This window comes from Eublepharis macularius, chromosome 13 (genome assembly GCF_028583425.1).
Source record: "Eublepharis macularius isolate TG4126 chromosome 13, MPM_Emac_v1.0, whole genome shotgun sequence".
Classification (NCBI taxonomy): Eukaryota; Metazoa; Chordata; class Lepidosauria; order Squamata; family Eublepharidae; genus Eublepharis; species Eublepharis macularius.
The window spans coordinates 12,986,634-13,011,393 of record NC_072802.1 but is presented as its reverse complement, the minus strand read 5'-3'; the positions used below and the strand labels follow the sequence as shown (position 1 = coordinate 13,011,393).

Genomic DNA, 24,760 nt, shown 5'->3' with positions numbered 1-24,760 from the left:
TCCCATCTTGGATTTGAGTGGGCTAAACGCCTTTTTAAGGGTGACCAAGTTTAGGATGGTCACATTGCCTGCTGTAATTGCCCTTTTGAAGAGGGGGGATTGGTTCGCTGTCCTGGATTTAAAGGACGCTTATTTCCACGTTGGGATCTTGGAGGAGCACAGGAGATTTCTGTGCTTCGTTTATAAGCAGCGGGTATTCCGTTACAAGGTTCTCCCCTTCGGCCTTTCCACAGCTCCACGTGTGTTTACAAAGTGCGTGGCTCCTGTGGTTTCCTTTCTTCGAGAGCAGGGCTGTACCATCTACCCCTATCTCGATGATTGGCTTATAACAGCAGGCTCGGAGGCTAAGCTGCTGCAAGATGTGGAATTGGTTCTGGACACTTGCAAACGGTTGGGCCTCCTGGTGAACCTTGAAAAATCTAGGCTGACGCCTGTCCGTGTTGTGCCTTATATTGGGGCGGTGTTGGACTCAGTGGAGGCCAAAGCTCTGTTGCCCCCGGAAAGGGCATGTTCCCTGAAGGGCCTGGTGTCCTTGTTTAGGAGGAATCGTTTTCAGCCTGTGCGCATGATTCAATGCTTGCTGGGTCATATGGCTGCTGCCACCTCGGTGGTCCCCTTTGCGAGGCTGCGGATGCGCCCGCTCCAAAATTGGTTTGTGAGGAGGTACAATGCCTTACAGCATCCTCCGACGACAAAACTCTCTGTCCCTAGGGCCATTATCTCCTCCCTTGACTGGTGGTTGTCGGATGTTAATTTATTTAAAGGGACCCCATTTGGTTACCATCATCCCGAGTTCTCGGTGACCACGGATGCCTCCCTGCAAGGGTGGGGGGCCTTCTGTGGGGAGCTATGTGTGCAGGATGTGTGGTCAGATAGAGAGAGGGGTCTACATATTAATGTGCTTGAACTGAGGGCTGTTCGTTTTGCACTTGTGTCGTTTACAGCGCTCTTGCAGAACCATCAGGTGCTGGTGCAGACGGACAACACTACCGCCATGTATTACCTGAACCAGCAAGGCGGCACGGTGTCCATGATCCTCTGCAGGGAAGCCACGCTCATTTGGGAATGGGCGATCAGGAATGGGGTGATGCTCCACGCCATTCACGTGGCTGGGTCAGACAACGTGCAGGCGGACACCCTCAGCAGGGTGCACATGCTGGATCACGAGTGGGGGCTCAACGCAGAGTACATTGGGCCGATCTTTCAGAAGTGGGGTCACCCGAGCATAGACGTGTTTGCGACATCGGCAAACACCAAGGCCGAGGTTTTTTGCTCGCGGGCAGGGAGCGATCCCCTCTCTATTGGGGATGCCTTCCAATTTACTTGGACCCAGGGACTACATTACATGTTTCCACCTTTCCCTCTCATACCCAGGGTATTGTGCAAGGTGGAGAGGGACAACACGGACTGCATCTTAGTGGCTCCGTTCCGGCCAAGGCAGCTCTGGTTCCCGAAGCTGCTGGAGATGTCCGCCCGTACGTACGTGGCCCTTCCGCCCCGGCAGGATCTCCTCCTGCACGGAAGGCTCTTCCACCACGAGCCCAAGAAGCTACACCTGACCGCTTGGCGGATTCGACCCCGTCCCTAGGGTTTTCTGAGCCGGTCGAGAGGGTCCTGTTAAACGCTAGGAAGCCCTCCACGCGGCGTATCTATAAGGCGAAGTGGAGTAGGTTTGCAGCTTGGGCCACTTCAAAGGAGGTGGTGCCTATGTGCAGCCCCTTGGGGGAGGTCTTGGACTATCTATGTGAGCTGAAGGACCGGGGCCTTAGTGTGGCATCTCTGAATGTACACCTGGTGGCCATCTCTGCATTCCACGACCGGGTGGATGGCTGCACGGTATTCTCGCACCATAGGTCCCGCCAGTTTTTGAAGGGGATGCTTAATCTTTACCCGCCTGTGTCACCCCCTGTGCCCCGGTGGTCTCTCTCCCTGGTCCTGGCTAGGTTGATGCTGCCCCCCTTTGAGTCTTTGGCTACGTGCCCTCTGGACTTGCTCTCCTACAAGGTAGCATTCCTAGTGGCGATTACTTCTGCCAGACGGGTCAGCGAGCTGGCTGCGCTTAGGGCGGACCCCCCCCTTCCTTCGCTTTCATGCGAATAAGGTGGTTTTGCGGCCATGTGTTTCGTTCCTGCCCAAGGTGGTGTCCACCTTCCACCTGTCACAGGAAATTTCTCTGCCGGTGTTTTTCCCTGAGGCTTCCACTAGAGGAGAAAAGGCCCTCCACACTTTGGATCTGCGGAGGGCTCTGGCCTTTTATTTAGAGAGGACAAAGGTGTTCAGGAACAGCCCCCACCTTTTTGTGTGTTTTGGGGCGAAGGACAAGGGCCACAAGGCGTCTGCACAGACAGTGTCCCGTTGGATTGTGACAGCCATTGCACGGGCCTACGCCTCGGCTAAGGTGGACTGTCCGTTGGGTATCAGGGCCCACTCCACACGGTCCGAGGCGACATCTGCAGCATTGCTCAGGGGTGTGCCATTAGCTAATATTTGCAGGGCTGCAACGTGGTCATCCGCTGATACCTTTGTAAAGCATTACGCTGTTGATGTCAATGCCAACGAGGATGTGGCTGTGGCCAAGGCCGTCCTCCACTCCTTGTTTCCCTAGGAGTATATTGATGTAATTTGTTCCGCTGGGGGAGGCGGAGGCACTGTATATGGTTGTATGTATATACTTTATTGGATGTTGTGGGGTTAGTATGTTTATTCATGTGTATGTGTGTATATATGTTGTTCTTTTCCTGTTGTACATAATAAAATTGGGTTGGATTTCACCCCACCTTCCTTATTGTGTGAAGCTTGGTACTCTCCCATGTGTGGAGGCACAGAAGAACGAAGATGAAGACAGGGTTAACATACCTATAACTTATGTTCATCGAGTTCTTCTGTGCCGACACACAACCCTCCCTCCTGCCCCGCTGTGAACTCCAATGCAGATTTGTTGTACATGTATGGGCTATAACACGAGTTGCTTAGTTGAAGTGATGGCCATGTGTGTTGGATGAGTGGCGGCAAGGGAGAACTGAGGGAAGGGGCCGTTGGCTGCTGGAGGAGCATGTGACCGTTTGGGCGGGAAACGGTCGCTGAGGCGCGCGACAAACGGCCCCTTCGGAGCTAGGGAAGCGGTGAAGAATCTTCCGGCGGCTGGCCTGTGCGTGCGCAGTACCCATGTGTGTCGGCACAGAAGAACTCGATGAACATAAGTTACAGGTATGTTAACCCTGTCTTTCCCACCATCCATTTGGGGAGGCAGGAAGTAGAAACTTCTTCCTCTTCCTATGTAGGTTGGACCACCCCTTCTCCTTCCAGTTCTTTTCCTGCCTCTGGGGAGAGGAGTTGTTTCTTAGGCTAGCTTATCTACCTTCGTCATTAGGTTCTTTCTCAATCTTTTCTTCCCACTTTTTCCTTTAACTGAACTCCTTACCCCTCTTCTTTCATCTCCTTCTCATTCTTCCTATATTTTTTAAAAAAAACTTTTTTGGAGAGAGACGGAGAAGACAGCAGAAAAGGAGCCATGGGCTCGAGGGAGTCATCGGACTCCGAGGAGAGTTTCCTGGAGAGGGTTCTGGGCTGTTCCCATGGAGCCATCCTTCTGGCTGTGGGAATAGGCCCTCGCGGTGCCAACAAGCCCCCTCGGGCGGCTCGGCTTCCCGGCTCGCAAGCAACAGGATCGGATGACCGACCCTCCAAACGGCCCCGGCTGTCTAAGAGAGAGCCTGTAAGTAGGGCGCGCAATAGCCAGCTGGCCAGAAGTAGCGCTGATGAGCAGAGCTCCATTTTGGCGGGAACACAGGATGTGGCAGCAGTCTTCCCGCCAATGAACAAAGACGTGCTTGCCAACCTCCTGGTGGGAGGGACACCACAACCCGATAATGCTAGCACGCAGAGCTCCAGTCATTCACCTCAAGAAGCCGGTGTAAGTGGATCTCACTCTGTTTTGTCCCCGGAAGTGTTTTCAGTCATTAGACAAACAATGAGAGAGGAGATTCTTTCATTTTGCAATGGGGAAACCTTTTCTGATGCCAGCCCTTCTTCATCCTGGGCTTCCACCTCCCGAGGGAGTAGAGACCCAAGCGCCCCGTGGCCCATTAAAGCCACCCGAAAAGGGACCCAGGGGATACACCCAGAGATAACCCAGCCAGGTGGGCACAGGAGGAATGCTCCCCAAGTGATGACTCAGACGAGGGGAATTTTCTGCCAGAGGATAATGAGGAGGAGGAGACCCCTAACACTGATCAGTCCAATAGACTATTTCAGGCTGAGGACTATCAATACCTTCTATCTAAAATACGGGCAGCCCTAGACCTCCAGGAGGTCAAGTTGGGAGATGAGGCGGAACCCAAAGCTGGGGGATCCAAAGACAGACCCAAGGGAAACGGAGTTCTTCCCGAGGGAGGAGGAAAGAGCTAAGGTGTTCCCTTTCCTGGAATACTTTGAGCGGCAACTTAAGGCAGAGTGGGCTGTGCCAGCAGCTTGTAAGCACTGCCCCAATGCTCTTAAAAAACTGTATAACTTACCTAATTTTGCAAATGAGTTGTTGCAGGTGCCTGTCATCGATGCTCCTGTGGCAGCACTACAGTTGCAGGGTCTGCTTTCTGAAGTTGGCCAAGGGACAATCCGAGAGGGCCTAGACAAAAAAGATGTGGCTCTAAGGAAGACACATGAATCGATGGCAGTAGCTGTTAAAGCCTTGGCAGTCTCATCAATCGTATCCAGAGCAGCAGTCGTGTGGACTAGGAGGCTGATCCAGTTGATTCTGGAGAACAATAAGCGACTCCTCGAAGGAGCCAATAGAATTTTAAAAGCAAGCGCCTTCATTGCGGACGCCACCTTTGACTCCCTATCTTTCATGTTCAGAGCGATGGCCGCGTCTATGGCAGCCAGACGTCTATTGTGGCTTTGGGCCTGGCAAGCGGGCTTGCAGGCGAAGCTCATCCTGATGTCATACCCCTTCCAAGGAGGGAAACTGTTCGGAGACCAACTAGAGAACATCCTGATAGAGACCAAGGATAAGAAGAAAGCCATGCCAAAATTGCTGAAGCGCAACGAAAGGCGTTCTTTCAATCCCCAACCATTTCGGTCCCAACATACACTTCCTAGAGTATGTCAGGATCCGAAATGTTCTTGGAACTTCCAGCGAACCCAGTCTCGAAAGAGCTCCTTTCAGTTCAGGAATCACAGACAACCGGCCAATCGAGTCAACAGGTTCGATGCAGACAACAAGGGACAGAAATCCTGACTCGCACTCGGTTCCGGTGGGCAGACAGCTACTTCTCTTTCAGGAAGCTTGGAAAAAGTCTCAGGCGGACGAGTGGGCCAGAGAAGTAGTGTCCAACAGTTATTCTATAGAATTTACCTCCTCTCCACCGGAGCATTTCCTGAAGTCTCCCCTCAAAAAGGATCCTCACAGACGAGAGATCACCTTCAAGGCTATACACCACCTAGTGGAGATCAATGCAGTGGAACCAGTTCCCCTCAACGAAAGAGGAAGGGGAGTCTATTCAGTATTTTTCATGGTCCCCAAGAGGAACAGGGACTGGCGATTGATCCTAGATCTGAAGTACGTAAACCACTTCCATCAGACTACGTCACTTCAGAATGGAAACCCTCCGGTCGATAGCAGAGGCTCTTCGTTCGGGGGAGTTCTTGACCTTCACAGACCTGACGGAAGTGTACCTGCATGTTCCTGTCGCTACTGCACACAGACAGTTCCTTTGCTTCTGCGTGGAAAACGACCATTTTCAATTCTGGGCAATGCCCTTCGGACTTTCTACCACCCCAAGAGTATTCACCAAGCTCCTGGCGATCCTTGTGGTCAGACTCCAGGAAATGGGGATTCATCTTCATCCTTACTTGGATGATCTGCTGATAAGGGTGGATACCAGAGAGACTGCTATTTGGAACACGTCTTTCATAAGGCAGTTTTTGGAGCGTCATGGATTCCTGCTCAATACAAAGAAATGCTCCTTACTACCATCTCAGAGACTGGAGCACCTGAGGTTCATCATAGACACCAGGAAGGGGTGCTTCTTACTTCCCAAGGTCAAATCCCTAAAAACCAAGTGTCTAGTGTCGACCATCATCAAACAACGTTTCTCCGGTCTTATGGAACTGTTGGGCCTACTGGTAGTAAATACAGAGGCCATTTATTGGGGTCGCTTCCACATCAAAGCACTACAGGCCCTCCTGAGACCCCTCCAACTTCAAATAGCGCGAAGACAGAATATCAGGATATGCATCCCACCTTCAGTCAAGGACAGTCTATGTTGGTGGACAGTCGATGCCAACCTCCATCAGGGGAAAAGTTTCCTCTCACTACAGTTTCTTCAGATCTATACGGACGCCAGCTTGATAGATTGGAAGGCCAGGCTGAATGAGTCCCCGGCTCAAGGATGTTGGTCCAAGAGGGAAAGGCAACTTCCAATCAATGTGTTGGAGATGCGGGCCATCTTCCTAGCACTGACCCATTTCAGTCGACAGGTCTCCCAGTGTCATGTCCTGATTCGCACGGACAATGTAGCAGCCAAAGGCTGCATCAACAAACAAGGGGGGACAAGATTTTCCAGACTGCAACAGGAGTCTCACAGGATCATCAGCTGGGCAGAGAACCACCTTTCCAATTTAAGCCGAACATGTCAGGGGTGTTCTGAACGTTCAAGCCGACTGGCTGAGCCATCAGTGCCTTCATCCGGGGGAATGGTCCCTTCACCCAAGAGTCTTCCACATCCTCTTCGGGTCTCCGGAGGTGGACCTATTCACCTCTCACCTGAATCACCAAGTTCCATGGTTCTTCACGAGGTACTTCCATCTGCAGGCGGAAGGCACAGATGCACTGACCTCGCAGTGGCTACCAGGACTATTATACGCCTTTCCTCCCCTGCCAACTATACCCAGGTTACTCTGGAAGCTTCAGGAACAGGAGGCGGAGCTGATCTTAATAGCACCCTGGTGGCCCAGGAGACCGTGGTTCTCAACGCTACAATCGATGTCTGTCAGACAGCCCCTTCGCCTCCCAGTCCAACCGGACCTGTTACATCAGGGGCCAATCTGGCACCCACGCTCCGATGGGCTAGCCTTAGCAGGCTGGTGATTGAGCGGCGCCGTCTTCAGCAGAAAGGGTACTCAACAGGGATTATTGACACCATTTTAGCCGCCAGAAAAAAGTCGACTATCAGGATATATGACTTTACCTGGAAGGCTTTTACTAGATGGTGCAGGTGAAAGAAGATAGATCCATTAGATCCATCTCTGGGGAATATCCTAGGATTTCTCCAAGAGGGGCTGGACAGAGGACTCAAGCCAGCAACTCTAAAGAAGCAGATAGCGACTATTAGCTCAGTCATTCCTACGATGGAGCAGGAACCTTTAGCCAGCCACCCTCACATTCAGAGGTTTCTTCGTGGGGCGTCCTTGCTGAATCCTTCGGTGATTCAGCGCTTTCCTACGTGGCGGCTACATGTGGTTCTGTTGACCCTTACCAAGGCCCCATTCGAACCGCTACGGTCAATTCACTTAAGGTGGTTGAGGTTGAAAGACATCTTCCTCATCACGATAACCTCATCGCGATGAGTTTCGGAGCTGGGAGCCCTCTCCATTCACTTGGACCTTTGCATCTTCCACAAGGATAAAGTCGTATTGAGAACAGATCCAGTGTTCTTGCCAAAGGTATACTCCAAATTCCACAGGGCCCAGGAAATAATCTTGCCTTCCTTTTGCCCGGAGCTGAGACATCCGAAGGAACGAGACTGGCATACATTAGGCGTCAGAAGGGCATTAAAAGCCTATCTCATTAGAACGGAGGGGATTCGTCAAACAGACACCTTACTCATAAACGTCTCCTCTCTGAGGGTCGGCCAACGGAGGTCATCTTCAGCCATTACATATTCCATCACATCATGCATCAAAGAGGCGTACAAGGCTCTGAAACTGTCAGTGCCTCCGGGAGTTACTGCTCATTCAGCTAGGAGTGCAGTGACAAATGCAGTGCTTCGCAGGAACGTGTTGGTAGAAGACATATGTTGTGCAGCCACCTGGTCTACCTTTGTAAAACATTTATCATCTACATACCTACGCTTCATCAGATGCTGCGTTTGGCAGAAGGGTGCTCCAGCACGTCTTACCAGAAGAAGATCTCATCCCACCCAAGACGTAGAGAACTGCTTTGGGAGTTCCCACAGATGTCCTCCGCCTCAGAGGTAGAACGGCCCTTAGGACACTTACCGTGAAGGGTCCTTCTCCTTTGAGGTCAGGAGGACATCTGGCCCTCCCTGGATTTTCTTCTATTTCTTCTTTCTGGTCCTTCTGTTTGTTTGTTCTTCTGATTAACCTTCTGTGTTGTAGTTTTTTCTTATATGCTACAGTTGGAAACAGTTAATAGTTGTTGATCTAGTTCTAGATTGTATCATTAGGTGCATGACGGCACTGCTTTTGGGAGTCACCCGAACTGGGGTGATCCCACATACATAGGAAGAGGAAGAAGTTTCTACTTCCTGCCTCCCCAAATGGATGGTGGGAAACACCCACAGATATCCTCCTGACCTCAGAGGAGAAGGACCTTCACGGTAAGTGTCCAAAGGGCCGTTCTTAAAAATGCACAACAGATGTCAATGAAATGATTTACTCCAGCTGTTTTCCCTGCTTTCCCTAGGTTAGTGGTAAAAGGCATGTGTAATGATTTCAAGAAATGGGTGCATGTGTCTTTAAATGTTTGGTGAGACAGGTGAAGAGTGGGGGGTGAAAGAGAGAGACGAGTGAGTGATATGATTGGTTGATGACAGAGTGGGCGGAGTGAAGGCAGTTTTCAGTTACTGAGGGAGAGAAAAAGATTCAGTTAGGGCAAGAGAGGCGAGCTGTGTGCAGCCTGAGTGTGTTCATGTATTTGTGAGGGAAAGGCAACCTGAGTGGAAGCCTGAACTGAATGTATCTGTGAGACTATATATTCACTCTATTTGAAGCAGGCAAACTGTGTGTGCGCCTGAGAGAGAAAGAATTGAGAGTGAAAAGAAAACAGGCTAGCTGTGTGCTGTCTGAGGAGTTCTCTGTGAGAGAAATATAGAGCCTAGAGAAAGAGGCTAACTGTGTGTGAAGCCTTACGAGAGATCTGTGTGAATGAGTTTGGATGAAGCAACTAGAAGAACTAAGAACGACTTTTATGTAACCAATACGCTTCCTAAAAAATAAACGTTTATTTTGTTTTGTTACATCCCAGAGTAGCAGTCATTGTTATCTCCCATTCCTATCCTCAGGGCCACATAGAACCACGAAGGAGCCTGACGCTCAAACACGTTACAAAAGGGAAAATTTAAATAAAACATTTTGGAATAATATATTCCTGGTGGCAGCAAACTACCCAGAGGGTGTAAGGGGGAGATTTAAAGCAAAATCCACCCTAAAGAAAGTGAAGATCATAACAGCATGTCTTCACAAAGTTTCACACACAGTTAATAATCTTTGGAAGAAAAAATGTGATCTGAAAAACTTGCATTAACAGCTTGCCTAAAAATTCCAAAAAACTCATTGCCTTGCGGTTGGGCGCTAAAAGAAGATGTTCCTCTGGAGTTACTCTGAATGGCAGTTAATTCATTGACCAAAGGTGTAATGTTGTTGTATCCCTAAAACCCTAAATACCTTTCAGCTATGCTGGGGAAACTGTTTCACTTAAAGAGACATTACAGCACAAAAGGAGCTTGACAGAGACAGTATAGTGCTGCTCCTCCTAAAAATAGTGAATTATTTCATTTATTGTTTACTTTTTAACCTACATGTTCCCAAGGCAATTAATATATACAAAAATAAAACACAGTTTGATATTAAAGCAAGAAGACCATAACATTTGTTCTTGTCCCAGCATTGTGACCATTTCTGCAAGCTAGCAGGTGGGGAGGGGACAGAAATTAGACTTTTGATTCAACAAAGCTGGCAAGTGGGGAGGGGAGAGAAATATTATTCACAATGACAAAATCCTGAAGTGCTTGCAAGAGAATCTTCGAATTTCAGTTTGGTGTAGTGGTTAAGAGCGGTGGGACTCTAATCTGGAGAACCGGGTTTGATTCCCCACTCCTCCGCTTGAAGCCAGCTGGGTGACCTTGGCTCAGTCACAGCTCTCTCGGAGCTCTGTCAGTTCCACCCACCTCACAGGGTGTTTGTTATGGGGATAATAATAACACACTTTGTAAACCGCTCTGAGTGGGCATTAAGTTGCCCTGAAGGGCGGTATATAAATCAAATGTTATTATGACTTTAATAATTCCAGAGGAGTTAGCCGTGTTAGTCTGTAGTAGTAAAATAGCAAAGAGTCCAGTAGCACCTTCAAGACTAACCAATTTTACTGTAGCATAAGCTTTTGAGAACCACAGTTCTCTTCGTCAGATGTATGGATCTGACGAAGAGAACTGTGGTTCACTGTCCGTCTTCTGTGCAGCCCCACATGGGGACTGCGCCTGCGCAGGCCTGCCGACCGGATTTTTCTTTCTAGCAAACGTCCACTAGGAGGCGCACGTCCGACCCAATGCGCATGCGCGGCCGTTTCCCGCCCGAGCGACATTGGGCGACGTCGCCCCCTTTCCCCTCAGTTTCTTCTTTGCCGCCGACCGGTAAAGATCTAGCTGTCCGCTTTGTGAGGAGACCTTGTGAGGAAACTTCTTTGATCGTGAGAGAATGTCGGAGAAGTCGCTGTTTAAGCGTTGCTCTACCTGCTCGACGAAGATGACGAGAACGGACGGTCATTCCGTTTGCCTCGAGTGCCTGGGCGAGGGGCACATCGTCGGGAAATGTGAGCACTGCCAACGGTTCACCCCGAAGGCTAGGGCTGAGAGGGCGAATAGGCTGAACGCCCTGCTGTGGAGAAGGGCGATGCGGGCATCGGGGGCCCCGGGTACCCCGGGGGGCCGCCACCGGCTGGTGGGATGGCTGACACCCCCCCTGAGATGGGATCTGTCTGGAGGACCGCTTCCACTTCGCGTTCCCGCTCTCTGGATCGCCGACAAGCCCAGCACCCGACCCCGGATCCGAAGGAGGCTGCGAGTTCCGCGTCGGGTCGCAAGCACTCAACTCCAAAACCGGATCCGACTCGGAAGCGGCACCATTCCAGGTCTCCGTCGAGGTCGGAACCGACCACCACACCGGCTCCGAAGGTGTCGAGGACCTCATCGGATCCGAACATCCCGGCTGGGTCGGTTCCCAAACCGTCGGATCCGACTCCGACTCCGACGGCGTCGGCTCCGAAGCCCACTGAATCGGCTCGCACTGGTCTGGTTCCGAAGATGGGCTCTCGATCGGATCCGAAGATTTCGGATCCGTTGTCCCTGTCGCCGGCTCCGATTGATCGGAACCGAAGCTCCGATCCGACTTCAGCCTCCAAGGGCGGAAAGAAGTCGAAGAAAAAATCTAAGCACCAGCAGTCGACGTCGGTCCAGACGGATGAAGTCCTCTGGGAGAAGCCCTCGACCCCGTCACCACACCTGTCACCTCCGTTACACCACTCCACTGATGACGATGGTGATCTGCCCGACGCTCCACCTCGGGCTGCCGAGACGTGGCATGCCGATGATTATATGGGAAGGGAGGACCGGCCTTATTGCCTCCCTCGGAGTGGCTATGACAGAGAGGGCTCCCTGTATGCCAGCTCTCCATCGTTTGGAAGGGAGTATTGGGGTGACACTCATAGTGAGTTCTCCCACTATGGTTCTCCCAGGCGCGTCTCACCTTACCAACGTGCGGAGCCTTATCAGTGCCTGAGTCCCAGCCCACCATCTGACCCGTCGCCAGATGACATCATTATTGGGACTGGTCGTGTATCACCCACTGAGGACTACCGGCTCTACTCTGAGCAGATGGTCAGAATGGCCCGTTCTCTCGACATCGAGATATCGAGATATCACAGACAATTGCACCACGATGTTCTACCTGAACAAACAAGGGGGCACTACATCCAAGGCCCTCTGCGACGAGGCCATTCGGATCTGGAACTGGGCCATGGACAGAGGCGTGTTCATTCAGGCGGTCCATATTCCCGGCACCACCAATGTCATCGCAGACAAACTGAGTCGGATGCGATTCGACAGCTACGAATGGACCGTAGCAGACAATTACCTGAACTCCATCTTTTCGGACTGGGGGTTTCCAGACGTAGACCTCTTTGCGTCAGAGACCAACAAGAAGGCCCCACGATTCTGCTCCAGGGGAGGGCTAGGTCGCCATTCCCTAGGGGACGCGTTCCAGATACGCTGGACAGGGCACCTGTTTTATGCCTTCCCTCCGTTCCCACTGCTGTCTCGGGTAGTCAGCAAAATCCAGAGGGATGGGCCGCACTTAATTCTGGTGGCCCCCTTCTGGCCCAGACAAGCATGGTTCCAACATGTCATGCAGCTTTCGCAGGGGTCATATTATCGGTTCGCACTGAACCCGGACCTTCTGTCCGACAAAGGGGTTTGGTATCACGACCTACCCAAACTCAACCTCACTGCTTGGCACATTCGGGGACGGAGGGGATGTCTGACAGGGTAGCTGAAATTTTGCTGAATGCCCGTAGGGACACCACTCGCCGGTCATACGCAGCTAAATGGAAGCGTTTTGAGGCCTGGGCTGCTGACACCGAAGTTAATGTTTGGGATTGCCAGTTGTCTTCTGTGTTTGAGTTCCTCCTGTCCCTAAAGGATGGGGGACTCTCTAATTCCTCTATTAAAGTCTATTTGGCTGCCATTTCAGCCTTCCACCCTAAAATAGATGGGAAGACAGTGTTCTCCCACAGTTTGTCGAAGTCTTTTTTGAAAGGGTTGTATAATATGTTTCCACAAATCAAGGAAATTGTTCCCCAATGGTCACTGCAGGTAGTGCTGACGGGACTTATGAAATCACCCTTCGAGCCACTGGCTACCTGTGATTTAAAATGGTTATCCTGTAAAGTGGCCTTCCTGATTGCCATTACATCTGCCCGCAGGGTTAGCGAGCTGGCTGCCCTGAGGTGGGATTCTCCCTTTTTGAAGGTCCATCAAAATAAGGTGGTTCTCAGGCCGGACCTTCGTTTTAGGCCCAAGGTGTCTACTCAATTTCACACCTCGCAGGACATTGTCTTGCCTGTCTTTTTTCCTGACCCTTCCAGTAGCTCTGAAAGGGCCTTACATTCCTTGGATGTGAGAAGGGCTATTTTATTTTACCTCCAGCGTACGTCACAGTTTAGGAGTGCCAAACAACTGTTTGTGTGCTGTTATGGGCCCAGGAAGGGAAAGGCTGCTACAGCCCAGTCGATTTCTCGCTGGGTGACTCAGACTGTTAGGGCCTGCTACTCGCATGCTCTGTTACCTTGTCCCTTGGAACTGAAAGCTCATTCCACCAGGGCACAGGCTGCTTCTGCGGCCTTCCTTAGGGGCGTACCCTTGCAAGACATCTGCAGGGCTGCAACGTGGTCGTCTTCTGACACGTTCGCTAAACATTACGCACTAGATGTGTGGGAAAGGAAAGAGGCTGCTGTTGGTAATGCAGTGCTTCAGTCTCTTTTTCGGTGAGAACACATGCCCGCCTCCTGGGTAAGTGGCTTGTGAGTCTCCCATGTGGGGCTGCACAGAAGACGGACAGTGAAAACAGAGTTGCGCTTACCGTAACTACTGTTCATTGACGTCTTCTGTGCAGACACACAACCCTCCCTCCTACCCCACTGTGTTCTTCCAGATAATGTGAAGGCATTCGGCGGCAAAGGAGAAACTGAGGGGAAAGGGGGCGACGTCGCCCAATGTCGCTCGGGCGGAAAACGGCCGCGCATGCGCATTGGGTCGGACGTGCGCCCCCTAGTGGACGTTTGCTAGAAAGAAAAATCCGGTCGGCAGGCCTGCGCAGGCGCAGTCCCCATGTGTGTCTGCACAGAAGACGTCAATGAACAGTAGTTACGGTAAGCGCAACTCTGTTTTCTTGAAAGCTTATGCTACAGTAAAGTTGGTTAGTCTTAAAGGTGCTACTGGACTCTTTGCTGTTTTAATAATTCCACCACTGATGTGTTTGTTGCCTTGTTTTTTGTTTATCTTATTTTTATAATGACTAGTCATTGAAGTGCATCTTCAAAGATTGTCTAGTAATGAGTAGGGATCATTGAGTGACTAAACTGCTTAAAGTGTTTTGGAGCAGATTGCGAAACCAAGCGCAGTCAGGTAAGTGAGTGGATAAGGAATCTGTCCTGCTAAGCATTCATCAAATTCTATTCTAGTGAACAGAAGTTACTCCCCCCAACATATTTTTAATCAAATAACTTTTTGTTTCAAGGATGTCAGAAGCTGAAGCTGAAGTCTCACTGATGTTTGAGTTTCTTGACAATTTTGTTCTTGAAATAATTTTGGAATATAGCTTTCCCTGCTTGTTTTGTTTAAAAATCCGAATGGATGCATGGAAGGCTATGCTTCCTGTATCAGCAAAATCAGAGAGAACCTTTAATGTGTAAAGTAGCTCTTAAGTGATAGTGACAAATATCTTGGAAACAGTATAGCATACATACTTACTTGTTATTTGTCTGTGGCTCCTTGTTAAATGTAGCCAAGTGGCCTCTGTATAATGTGTGTACGAAATAATATGTTTTCAGGATTTTTAAAAAAGCTGACTATGAACAGACTTTACAGATCTACAATGTAAAGTTAACCTACTTGTCTTTTTATTAGGTTGCAGATGCATATGTTAAACGGGGCACTCTTGGCATTGCTGTTTCCTGTAGTTAACACACGACTGGTGAGTAAAGCAAGCTTTGTGTTCTGTCTAGAAACTTCCTTGTATACGTTCTTGCTGGAAAGATTCTTGATCTTATTTTATTTATTTATTTATTATTTCGATTTATAAACCGTCCCATCTTTGCAGTAGACTAGAAGTATTTCTATCTTATGGTACACATTGCTGCAGAATACACTGATCTTTGACTGCACAGGTGTTTAGTATAGTAAAGTGATGCTTATGATCTCTCCTTTCATTATGAAACAATTACACTCCAATTTAACTGTTTTTAAGCATAGTGCTGCCTGAGAAGTTGAGATTGTACTGGAAATGAGAGAATCCCATACTACCTGAGTACAGTCTCATTCAGGTACTTATCTTTGAAAGTGACAATACAGTTTAGAATACAAACTCTTTATCTTTGGGAGCCATATGTCATGGGGTATTAGCAATTCATTCTAGTGCCAGAAGGGTCTCTTCAAAGGATTTGCAAAGTTTCAATCCTAACACTCAATCACTTCTTCCTGTTCCATTAAGCTGGTCCTCCAAGATTGTGTAATTCTACTCCCAAGCATGTAATGGAATGCTTATCTGCGTCTCATTAAGGCTTCCAACTGTTCAGAGTAAAGATTTTATCATTTGTTCTGAGCAGCTTTCAGACCTTGAATTGAGACCTGAAAGCAGCTTTTGCTCCTTTTAGAGAAACTGTTTGTCTATACAAAATATTTTTTAGGGTTCTTCTTGCAGTACTTTCCCCACCAAGACACATTAAGAGTGTGTAATGATTTTAAGTAAATGCGTGTATGTGTCTTTAAATGCTTGGTGTGGTATAGATGAAGAGTGGGAGTGAAAGAGAGGGGTGAGTGAGTGAGTGATATGATTGGTTGATGACTGAGAGTGTGGGCGGAGTGAAGGCAGTTTTTAGTTACTGAGGGAGAAAAAAAGATTCAGTCAGGGCAAGAGAGGCAAGCTGTGTGCAGCCTAAGCATGTTTAAGCATTTCTGAGAGAAATATTAAGTCAGGAGAAAGCAGGCAAGCTGTGTGTAGCCTGAGCTTGTTTATGTTGTCTGAGAGAAATATAACCTGTGTGGTAGCCTGAACTGTGTGTTTGTGAAAGAACATTCAGTCAGGGAAAAGTGGGCAAACTGTGTGTGCGCCTGAGAAAAGGTCTTACTTGTAATTGAGAGAGAAATTAATATCAAAAGGAGGCAAACTGTGTGTGAAGCCTGAGAGAAAATCTGTGTGACTGGGTTTAAGTAAAGTATAAGAATTGAGAACTACTCTTTTGAAACCATAAAGTTTTAGAAATAATATGAAACCAATATGCTTCTTATAAAAATAAAAGTTTACTTTGTTTTTTTTATATCCCAGAGTATCTGTCATTCCTATATCCCATTCCTATCCTGAGGGCCACATAGTACGATGAAAGAGCCTGACGCTTGGGCACATTACTAAAGGGGAAATTTAAATAAAATATCTTGGCATATAATATTCCTGGTGGCAGCTATCTACCAAGAGGGTGTAAGAGAAAGATTAAAGGCAAAATCTGCCCAAGAGAAAGAAAGGAGTTGTAACAGTGTCATAAAATAAAATAAACTCTAGTCTTTTAATAAAGCGAGATATCAAAATATAAATGCTTATTAAGATAAGACCTTCAAAGATGGAACAGATAAAGGCAACAAGAATTAAGTCTCCTAACATTTCTCAATTAAATCTTAAGTTTAAATTAATCAGATTTACTGTGAAATGAACTGAAGTTCCCATAACACACATTACAAAAATAAATTTCTCACCTACATCTTCATGAGATTTCTTTCAGCCAAAACCCTGATCTGCTATCTGGGTTAGCACTTTTATATGTTATCTTATGCAGAAATGTAAAGATCTTTTATCTGATACTGTCTAGTAGTTACTGTTTAATTCACTATCAAAGATGAAGAAGTACCTGTGTAGTTATACAACATGCTAGAAAAAAAACTACAGTAAAGTTCATACAGAGTTCACTAGAACACGTGTACCACTGAGTATAATGTGCTCTAATCCATTTTTTCATGAAAAGCTCTTCACTGAATTTGTCAGTTTAAGCACCACCCCATCAACAATAACAACATTTGATTTATATTCCGCCCTTCAGGACGACTTAACACCCTCTCAGAGTGGTTTACAAGGTATGTTGTTATTATCTCCACAACAAAACACCTTGTGAGGTGGGTGGGGCTGAGGGAGCTAGAAGCTGTGACTGACCCAAGGTCACCCAGCTGGCTTCAAGTGGAGGAGCGAGGAATCAAACCCAGTTCTCCAGATTAGAGTCCTGCGCTTAACCACCACACCAAACTGGCCAGAGTGGCCAAGGCCACTCTAAAACGTCTGCTTCACTGACCAACATTGCCTCTGACTTATGTGTATTCACCTGTGGCCTGTTATCCCTCAGCTACTTGACCTCAGCATCTGGACTCTGGTCCTTCTGCTGGTTTGTTCAAATAAATATAGATTAACTTTAAAGAGTTATGACTTAGTTTGAAGATCTGTGGTAAGGAAGATGCCCTTCTTCCTGATTTCCACCAGTGAATATTCAGATGTTAACATTTTTAAATGACATCTATGCATACATGCAAATTTACTCTTTTCCATCATCATTAAAATGGTATGTATCTCATAATGAAAGTGAAGCTATAAACAACTTATTTCCTTGTTTTAAGAAATCTCATTTTGTTGAACTGATGCTTCCACAGTTCTTCCTTATCACCTTACAGCTCCCAAATCTTAATGAGATATTATCTTCTCATAAATCAACAGCAAGGTAGCATGAACTCAGATTAAGGAGAATCTACATTAATAAGACTATCATGGCTTCAACTGAGTGAAGCTGAAGTGAGACCTAAAATTGCCGTGGTAGTTACTGATTGCTCTCTTTGTGGAGCTAGGCATCTACTTGCTAGCAATCATCATGAAAGGCAAATAATTCAAATAGAACTTGTCAGTTTATAGAATTCCAGTTACTCTGATTTCATCTCTTACCCCTTGCTGCAAGAAATACAAGGTCTCTTGATTCAAAAGATTCTTTATTGAAAGATTATATTCAAAGTACAGGTGTCCATAATTAATCCAAAGGCATGAATGCTTCTGGCTGACCATGAAGTTTTGTTAAGAATGATGTGTTAGTTACAAGTTGCAATATATCAAAACCTCCTTCCACTCCCCCCCCCATAGCCCGGCTACAGTAGATGCCTGGGAAGGCGAGGGGAGCTCTTCCCAGTCGATGTCTAGTCCTGGTAGATCAGGCCTTCCTGGGAACACATCTGGCGCTCTGTGAACCTGTAGGCAAATAACACTGGAAAACTACAGAATGAGAAAGCATCAGAAAGCAATATGGCGTTACTGTGGATAGCAGGCCTGACATTCTGCCCTCCTTAAGGCCCCCTTCACCCTTCAGCCCCCACCTTTTCTGGGTATTTTTGGTGAAACTTAGCTAAAAGTTTGGGAGCATTCACATGGGAGGACTCTACTCACTCTCTGATACTATCATCAAAATCTTTCCATTTGATAAGGTAAAATACTTCGTTATGTTTCCTTTTGGAGTCCGATATCTCCTCCACCTCATAATGTACTTGTCCATCTATAAGGGTAGGGTGGGGCACTGCCTTTTCAGGATGCCATTCATTTGGTGGGGGTGCTATTTTGAGTAGACTGAAGTGGAATGTGGAGTGCATTTGGCGTAGATTTTTTGGTAATTCCAATTCTACTGTTACTTCATTAATTACTCGTTTGACTGGAAGAGGTCCCATGTATTTTAATCCTAGTTTTTTGCTTGGTTGTTCGCTTCTAAAGTGTTTTGTGGAAACAAATTATCTCCTGGTTGCAATTTCCACTGCTCCACAGTGGATCGGCGTACTTTTTGTAATCCTCTTTGGCTTTGTTCAACATTTGCTGTATAACAGTCCATGGTTTGGCCAGGGATGACCACCATTCTCCCAAGTCTCCTGGTTTCTTTGACTCTGGGTTAATTTCAAAGGGGATGGCTTGTCCTTCATATCCATGTACAATTTTAAAAGGGGACTCCCCCGTAGAACTGTGGATCGAGTTATTGTACGCATATTCGGCATAAGGAATAAAATTTACCCAATTGTCCTGTTGGTAATTAATATAACATTTGAGGAATTGTTCTTGGACTTGATTTATTCTTTCCGTTTGTCTGTCGGTCTCGGGATGATGGGCGGAGCCTATTCCCTGTTCGATGCCTGCTACTTGTAGAAGCTCCCGCCAGAAGTTGGCAACGAACTGTACTCCCCTGTCAGAAATCACCTTGGTGGGAAAAGAATGAAATCTTACTATGTTTTTCATGAACAAGCTAGCCAACTTCTTAGCTGTGGGGATGGCGGTACATGGGATGAAGTGAGCTTGTTTAGAAAATAGATCTACCACCACTAGGATACAAGTACAACCTTTGGAGGGAGGTAAATCCGTTATAAAGTCCATAGAAATCACCTCCCAAGGTCTGGACGGGGTTTCCAGTGGTTGCAATAATCCCGGAGGCTTTCCCCTTCTTGTTTTGGCCATTATGCAAGTGGGACATGAGGACACGTATTGGGAGATATCTCGTCTCATATTTGGCCACCAGAGTTGTCTTTGAACCAGGTGGAGGGTTTTTAGAGATCCAAAATGTCCTGCAAGTTTGGCATCATGGCATTGCTGAAGAACTTCTTTCCTGAAACTACAAGGAATGTGCTCTGGTTGTTTGGCTACGCGTCGTCACCGCTCCTCCCAATTGGGTGGGCGAGAAGACGGTGTCTGTTATCTGCTGCCTCTGGCTATCGTGTTGGGGCATGCGTGAAAGGGCTTCTGCTAAGAAGTTAGATTTGCCAGGCAAATAATTCAGCGTGAGTTGAACTTAGAGAAAAATTCTGCCCACCGAAGCTGTTTAGCATTGAGCTGACGGGGTGTGTGTAGCTCCTCTTTAAGTTTTTATGATCTGTCCACACTTCGAAGGGGTGGTGAGCCCCTTCCAACCACGGTCTCCAGGTGGAAAGAGCTAACTTTACAGCAAAGGCTTCTTTTCCCCATACATTCCAATTTCTTTCTGTCTGTGAATTTTCATGACAGATAGGCACACGGACACAATTTTTTATCATTGCCCTGCTGCATTAGCACCCCCCTATGGCCGTGTCACTGGCATCCACCTGCACAATACATTTTCGATTTTCATCCGGGTGCTGCAACACCGGCTCAGAGGTGAATTTGCTTTTCAAGCTTTCAAAGGCTTGTTGACAGTCAGGGGTCCAATTTAACTTTGCCTGCAGTTTATTTGCCTGGTCTCCCTCTCCCTTTCCGAAAGGCATGACTAAGTATTCGTATTGTCCTAGGGGAGTATTGAATGCAGTTTTCCATTCATTAAGTCTGTTAAGGGCAAGGTGATTTGGGCAAAGTTTTCTATGAAGGGCCTGTAAAAGTTTGCGAACCCCAGGAAGGATTGCAACTGTTTTCTGGTTGTAGGAGCCCTCCAATCATTGACCGCTTGGATCTTGGCCGGGTCCATTTTTAACCCCTGGCCAGATATACGATAACCTAAGTATCCCAGTTCCTCCTTGTGAAACTCACATTTGGACAATTTGATGGGCAGTTTGTGTTGCATTAAGTCTTTTAACACCTTCCGGACTAACTTCACATGGGACGCTTTATCTTCTGAATAAATCAAAACATCATCTAGGTAAACAACGATCCCTTTATATAAATATTCATGTAGAACTTCATTTATGACCGCCATGTAAACAGATGGAGCCCCTTTTAGTCTGAAAGGCATGACTAAGTATTCGTATTGTCCTAGGGGAGTATTGAATGCAGTTTTCCATTCATCCCCCTCCCATATTCTTACATGAAAATAAGCATCTTTGAGGTCTAATTTCGAGAAGATCTTACCCTGCGCCACCACGCTGAGGAGGTCTCGGATCAACGGGATGGGGTAGGCATTTGACATTGAGACTGCGTTGATGCCACGGAAGTCAGTGCACAATCTAAGTCCCCCATCTTTCTTCTTTACAAACAGCACAGGAGCTGCATGAGGGGAGCTGGCGGGGTGGATAAACCCTCTCTCCAAGTTTTTGTCGATGAATTTTCTGCTGGACTCATCGAATAAAGCTTTCCCTTTGGTAATTTTTCCCTGGGCCCCAGCTCTATGGCACAATCGGTGGTGCGATGTGGGGGAAGTCCATTAGCTTCCTCCTCACTAAAGGCTTGAGCCAAGTCTTTGTATTCCTGGGGAATCAGGGTTAACTCTTCCTCCATGAGGAGAGCCACTTCCAAGGGGGAGGGCGCCTCCCTTCCCCAGTCTGCTCTCCATTCCTGGTGTTGGCATTGATCTCGGCTGAACACCACGATCTCCTCTGACCACTTAATGTACGGGTTGTGATCCCAAAGCCATCGGCTACCTAATATTAGAGGGTATTTGGCGACTTGGCTGACAACATAAGGACGAGTCTCCCAATGTTTCCCCATGCCTGTTGGTATCGGCTCAGTTTCATAGGTGGCTGGGTTCATATTGGAGCCATCCATTTGTTCGAACACTATGGGATGTTCTAGTTCATGGGTTTCCAACCCCAGACCATTCACCAAAGCAGAGGATATAATATCTCGAGAGCAGCCAGAGTCTATTAGTGCTTGCACTCTAACATGCGTTCCCCTTTTGAGATTCACCAGTACTACTGGCATGAATAGTATGGCCCCCCTTTCCCTCACCTCTTTCGGGCTGGGCATCTCTTCGATCTGCCGTGGGGGCCTTTTTACGACAGATCCTCCTCGTTTCCTGCTTGCGAATACCCAACATCGGGTTCTTGAGCTTGGTAGGCGTTTTCTTCACTCACTTCTTCGGCTTCCAACCCGGCCTCGTATCATCCCCTCTGGGCTGGGGGTTTCCTCTCTACACGTCCCATGCGAGGGGCGGGTACCGGCCTGACGGTAGCAGGTTGGATAGGTGCTCTGAGTGGGCACTGAGCGGCAAAATGCCCACTACTGCCGTATATCTCGTGTCCCTCGAGCCACTCCAGGTCCTCCCGTGCCCCTGCCCCTTCCCGGGGGCGAGGGAGGTCGGTGGACACCGGCCGACTGATGTTGCTTGACCAAGCAGAGTACTTCGACTTCACATGCTAACTGGATCCAACCCAACAGAGTGGGTGGATCATCTTGCATCAAAGCCTGGTCTAGTAATTCAGGATTCATTCCATTGCGAAAGAGTTCGATCTTTACTCCTTCATGATAATTCGGGCACTTGGCCGCAAGCTGCCTGAACTTGGCTGCATACTCCCTGACAGGTTTGGAGCCTTGTCTGATTGCTCTCAGCTCCGTGCGAGCCCTTTTGCTTTCTAGGGGGTCTTCATACTGTGCTCTCAGAGCTGCTATAAATGCTTGTAAATTCCACAGTTCGGGGGCCCCCATATCGTAAAGGGTTACATACCATTCTGCCGCTATTTCCTCCAACCTGGACACTAGGTGAATTACGCGGCTCTATTCCATGGGATATAAATGTCCCCACTCGTTGAAAAACTGCAACGCTTGTACAATGAAGAACCCTAGTTTTCGGGGCTCTCCGTCGAACGTAGCTTCCAGCTTAATCCATCCCATAGGAATGTCTGTCCCTCGTCCCTCCGCGGGTGCCTGCACTTGGCGTTGAGGAGGGTGGTGCACGGGTATCTGCAGTGTTGGCCTCTGGGGTCCTTGAGGGGCTGGGCGAGTCCCCCCTCCTTGACAGGAACAGTTCCAGCCACCGGGGGAGACTGGTAAACTCTCAGTGGCCGCGCAGGTGGTACTGGCCGGGGTTGTGGCCTAGGCCTTTGGGCTCCCTGCACTACCGGGACTAGCATCCCTGCACCTCCTGGGTGCACTGGAGGCGGTTGTGGGACCATCACTGGGGGTGCTGGGATGGCGGGCGCGGCTGGCACCGGGACTGCTGGATCTGGAACTGGGACGGGGCTTGGAACTGCTGGGCAACGTGAACTGGAACTGGCGCTGGGGCTAAGGTGGGAATAGGCGCAAGTGGAACGGTGGTCGTGGCGGGTGCAAGCATTGCCAGTACGTGCGAGGCGGTGGTCACCGGCACTGGTTGAGCCGGGGATCCCGTAGGTCCTTCCACCATCAGTCCCATAAGATAAGTCGCTTGCGTTAGATCCCCTCTCATAGCCTCTACTCGCGCCTCCAGAGCAGCGTAGTGAGCATTGTCCAATCTTCTTCTGTCTTCTGCTGCCGCCCTCTCTGCATTTTTGCACAATCCCTCTTCCCACGCCTGTTGCATTTGTTGGGCCTTTTCTACTTCTCCTTCTGTGAAACCAGTGATAACTCCTGCTCCCAGGGTCGGTGTCGGTTGTAATTCCACGGGTTCCTGTTCTTCCACATCATGATAACTGGACGTTGACGAGGTTGAGCCAAGGGACTCTTCCACTTGCTCCTCTCCCCTCGGTACTTCCAGTGGTGCCGATTGCCCTGCTTGTATCTCCTCCCCAGGAAACTCCTGGTAGAAGCCTTGTGCTTCGGATGGTGAGATCGGGCGCTGGGCTTCCGACGCACTTGCTGTCCAGCCTTTGGTGATGCCTGTAATGGCTAACAGTTCATACTGCATTACTTGTACTTTCTCCATAAGTACACTTCACCGGTCCCCAGTGGGCTGGATAGTATCACTTCCCCAGGTCCCGATAGACCCCACATCAGCGTTATCCCAGCTCAGTAACTCTGTGTGGGGAACAGACCAATCTTGGGACCATTCCTCCTCAATCATCCCTGGGGCCTCCACCAAATCCTGCTGCTTCATCCCACATGTACTGGGGAATCGTACTGATCCTTGCGGCATTGGCGGCAGCAGTGGACGCTTGTAGAGCCTCCCAAACTGGGTCTTCACTGGCACCCATCCCCGGGGCCTCCATGACGGAGGATAGTGGTGCGTCCTGGGTACCCACGCCAGCTGGGCGTGCAATCATAGTTCCAAGGCGCCGCTCTTGGCTTTCCCGGGGTCGAGGTCCCCACTGCCTAGGTGTTGGTACAGAGGTCACGGACCACTCCCTATACTGCTTCTAGGATGGGCACCAAGCGCGCTCCACGGTACTCCTCCAGCAATGCCCGACTGGACAACTCCGACATCAGGTAAAGAGGGGGTCTCTCCACCCTCCATTCCAGGATCAGGAGGTTTGCTCGGATTAAATCCGGTATCTATCCTTCCCAGGTGGGGGTTAGGGAGAGAAGATAAGATTCTCAACAAAATGTCAGTTTATGGAATTCCAGTTACTCTGATTTCATCTCCCACCCCTTGCTGCAAGAAATCCAAGGTCTCTTGATTCAAAAGGTTCTTTATTGAAAGATTATATTCAAAGTACAGGTGTCCATAATTAATCCAAAGGCATGAAAGCTTCTGGCTGACCATGAAGCTTTGTTGAGAATGACGTGTTAGTTACAAGTTGCAATATATCAAAACCTCCTTCCACTCTCCCCCCCCTCCCCCATTGCCCAGCTACAGTAGATGCCTGGGAAGGCAAGGGGAGCTCCTCCCAGGTCGATGTCTAGTCCTGGTAGATAAGGCCTTCCTGGGAACACATCTGGCTCTCTGTGAACCTGTAGGCAAATAACACTGGAAAACTACAGAATGAGAAAGCATCAGAAAGCAATATGGCGTTACTGTGGATAGCAGGCCTGACAACTTGTCAGACTTAGCGACTGTCTTATGTTATAGGACTGCCATAGTGAAAAAAATTAGAGTCATTTTAATGCTATGTAAAAATTAGCTTATATCTTTAAAATATGGTAAAACACTACACCTTAATTTAGACATTGCAAACTAAGGGGAATTTGTGACAGGTGCAAACCTGATTAATTGCCAGGGTCACACACTTTCCTCCCTCCTTTTCTTGTGCGGCATGCTCAGAATGCAAATAGAATTTTCACCATAGTTGTCCAGATTCCCATTTTTTTTGTCAGCTTGTATACCTTTGGATAGTGAGGTATCAATAAACATGTGCACTGAATTAGTGCAGAGAAATGAACACCAGCTACTTCTATAAAACATGGTCCACCTGAAACTATGCTTGAGCATTATTTTCATACTAAC

General features: G+C 48.4%; 1 protein-coding gene across 3 annotated transcripts in view; it reads left to right on the top strand.

The window, feature by feature from the left end:
* The window catches only part of TMEM164 (transmembrane protein 164), a 101,391-nt gene that overhangs the window by 19,363 nt on the left and 57,268 nt on the right, over nucleotides 1–24,760 (top strand). For all 3 annotated transcript variants that reach the window (XM_054996067.1, XM_054996066.1, XM_054996068.1), the window contains exon 4: nucleotides 14,637–14,703. In XM_054996067.1, coding sequence (XP_054852042.1) covers nucleotides 14,637–14,703 — 67 coding nt within the window. The remainder of the gene's footprint in view (nucleotides 1–14,636; nucleotides 14,704–24,760) is intronic.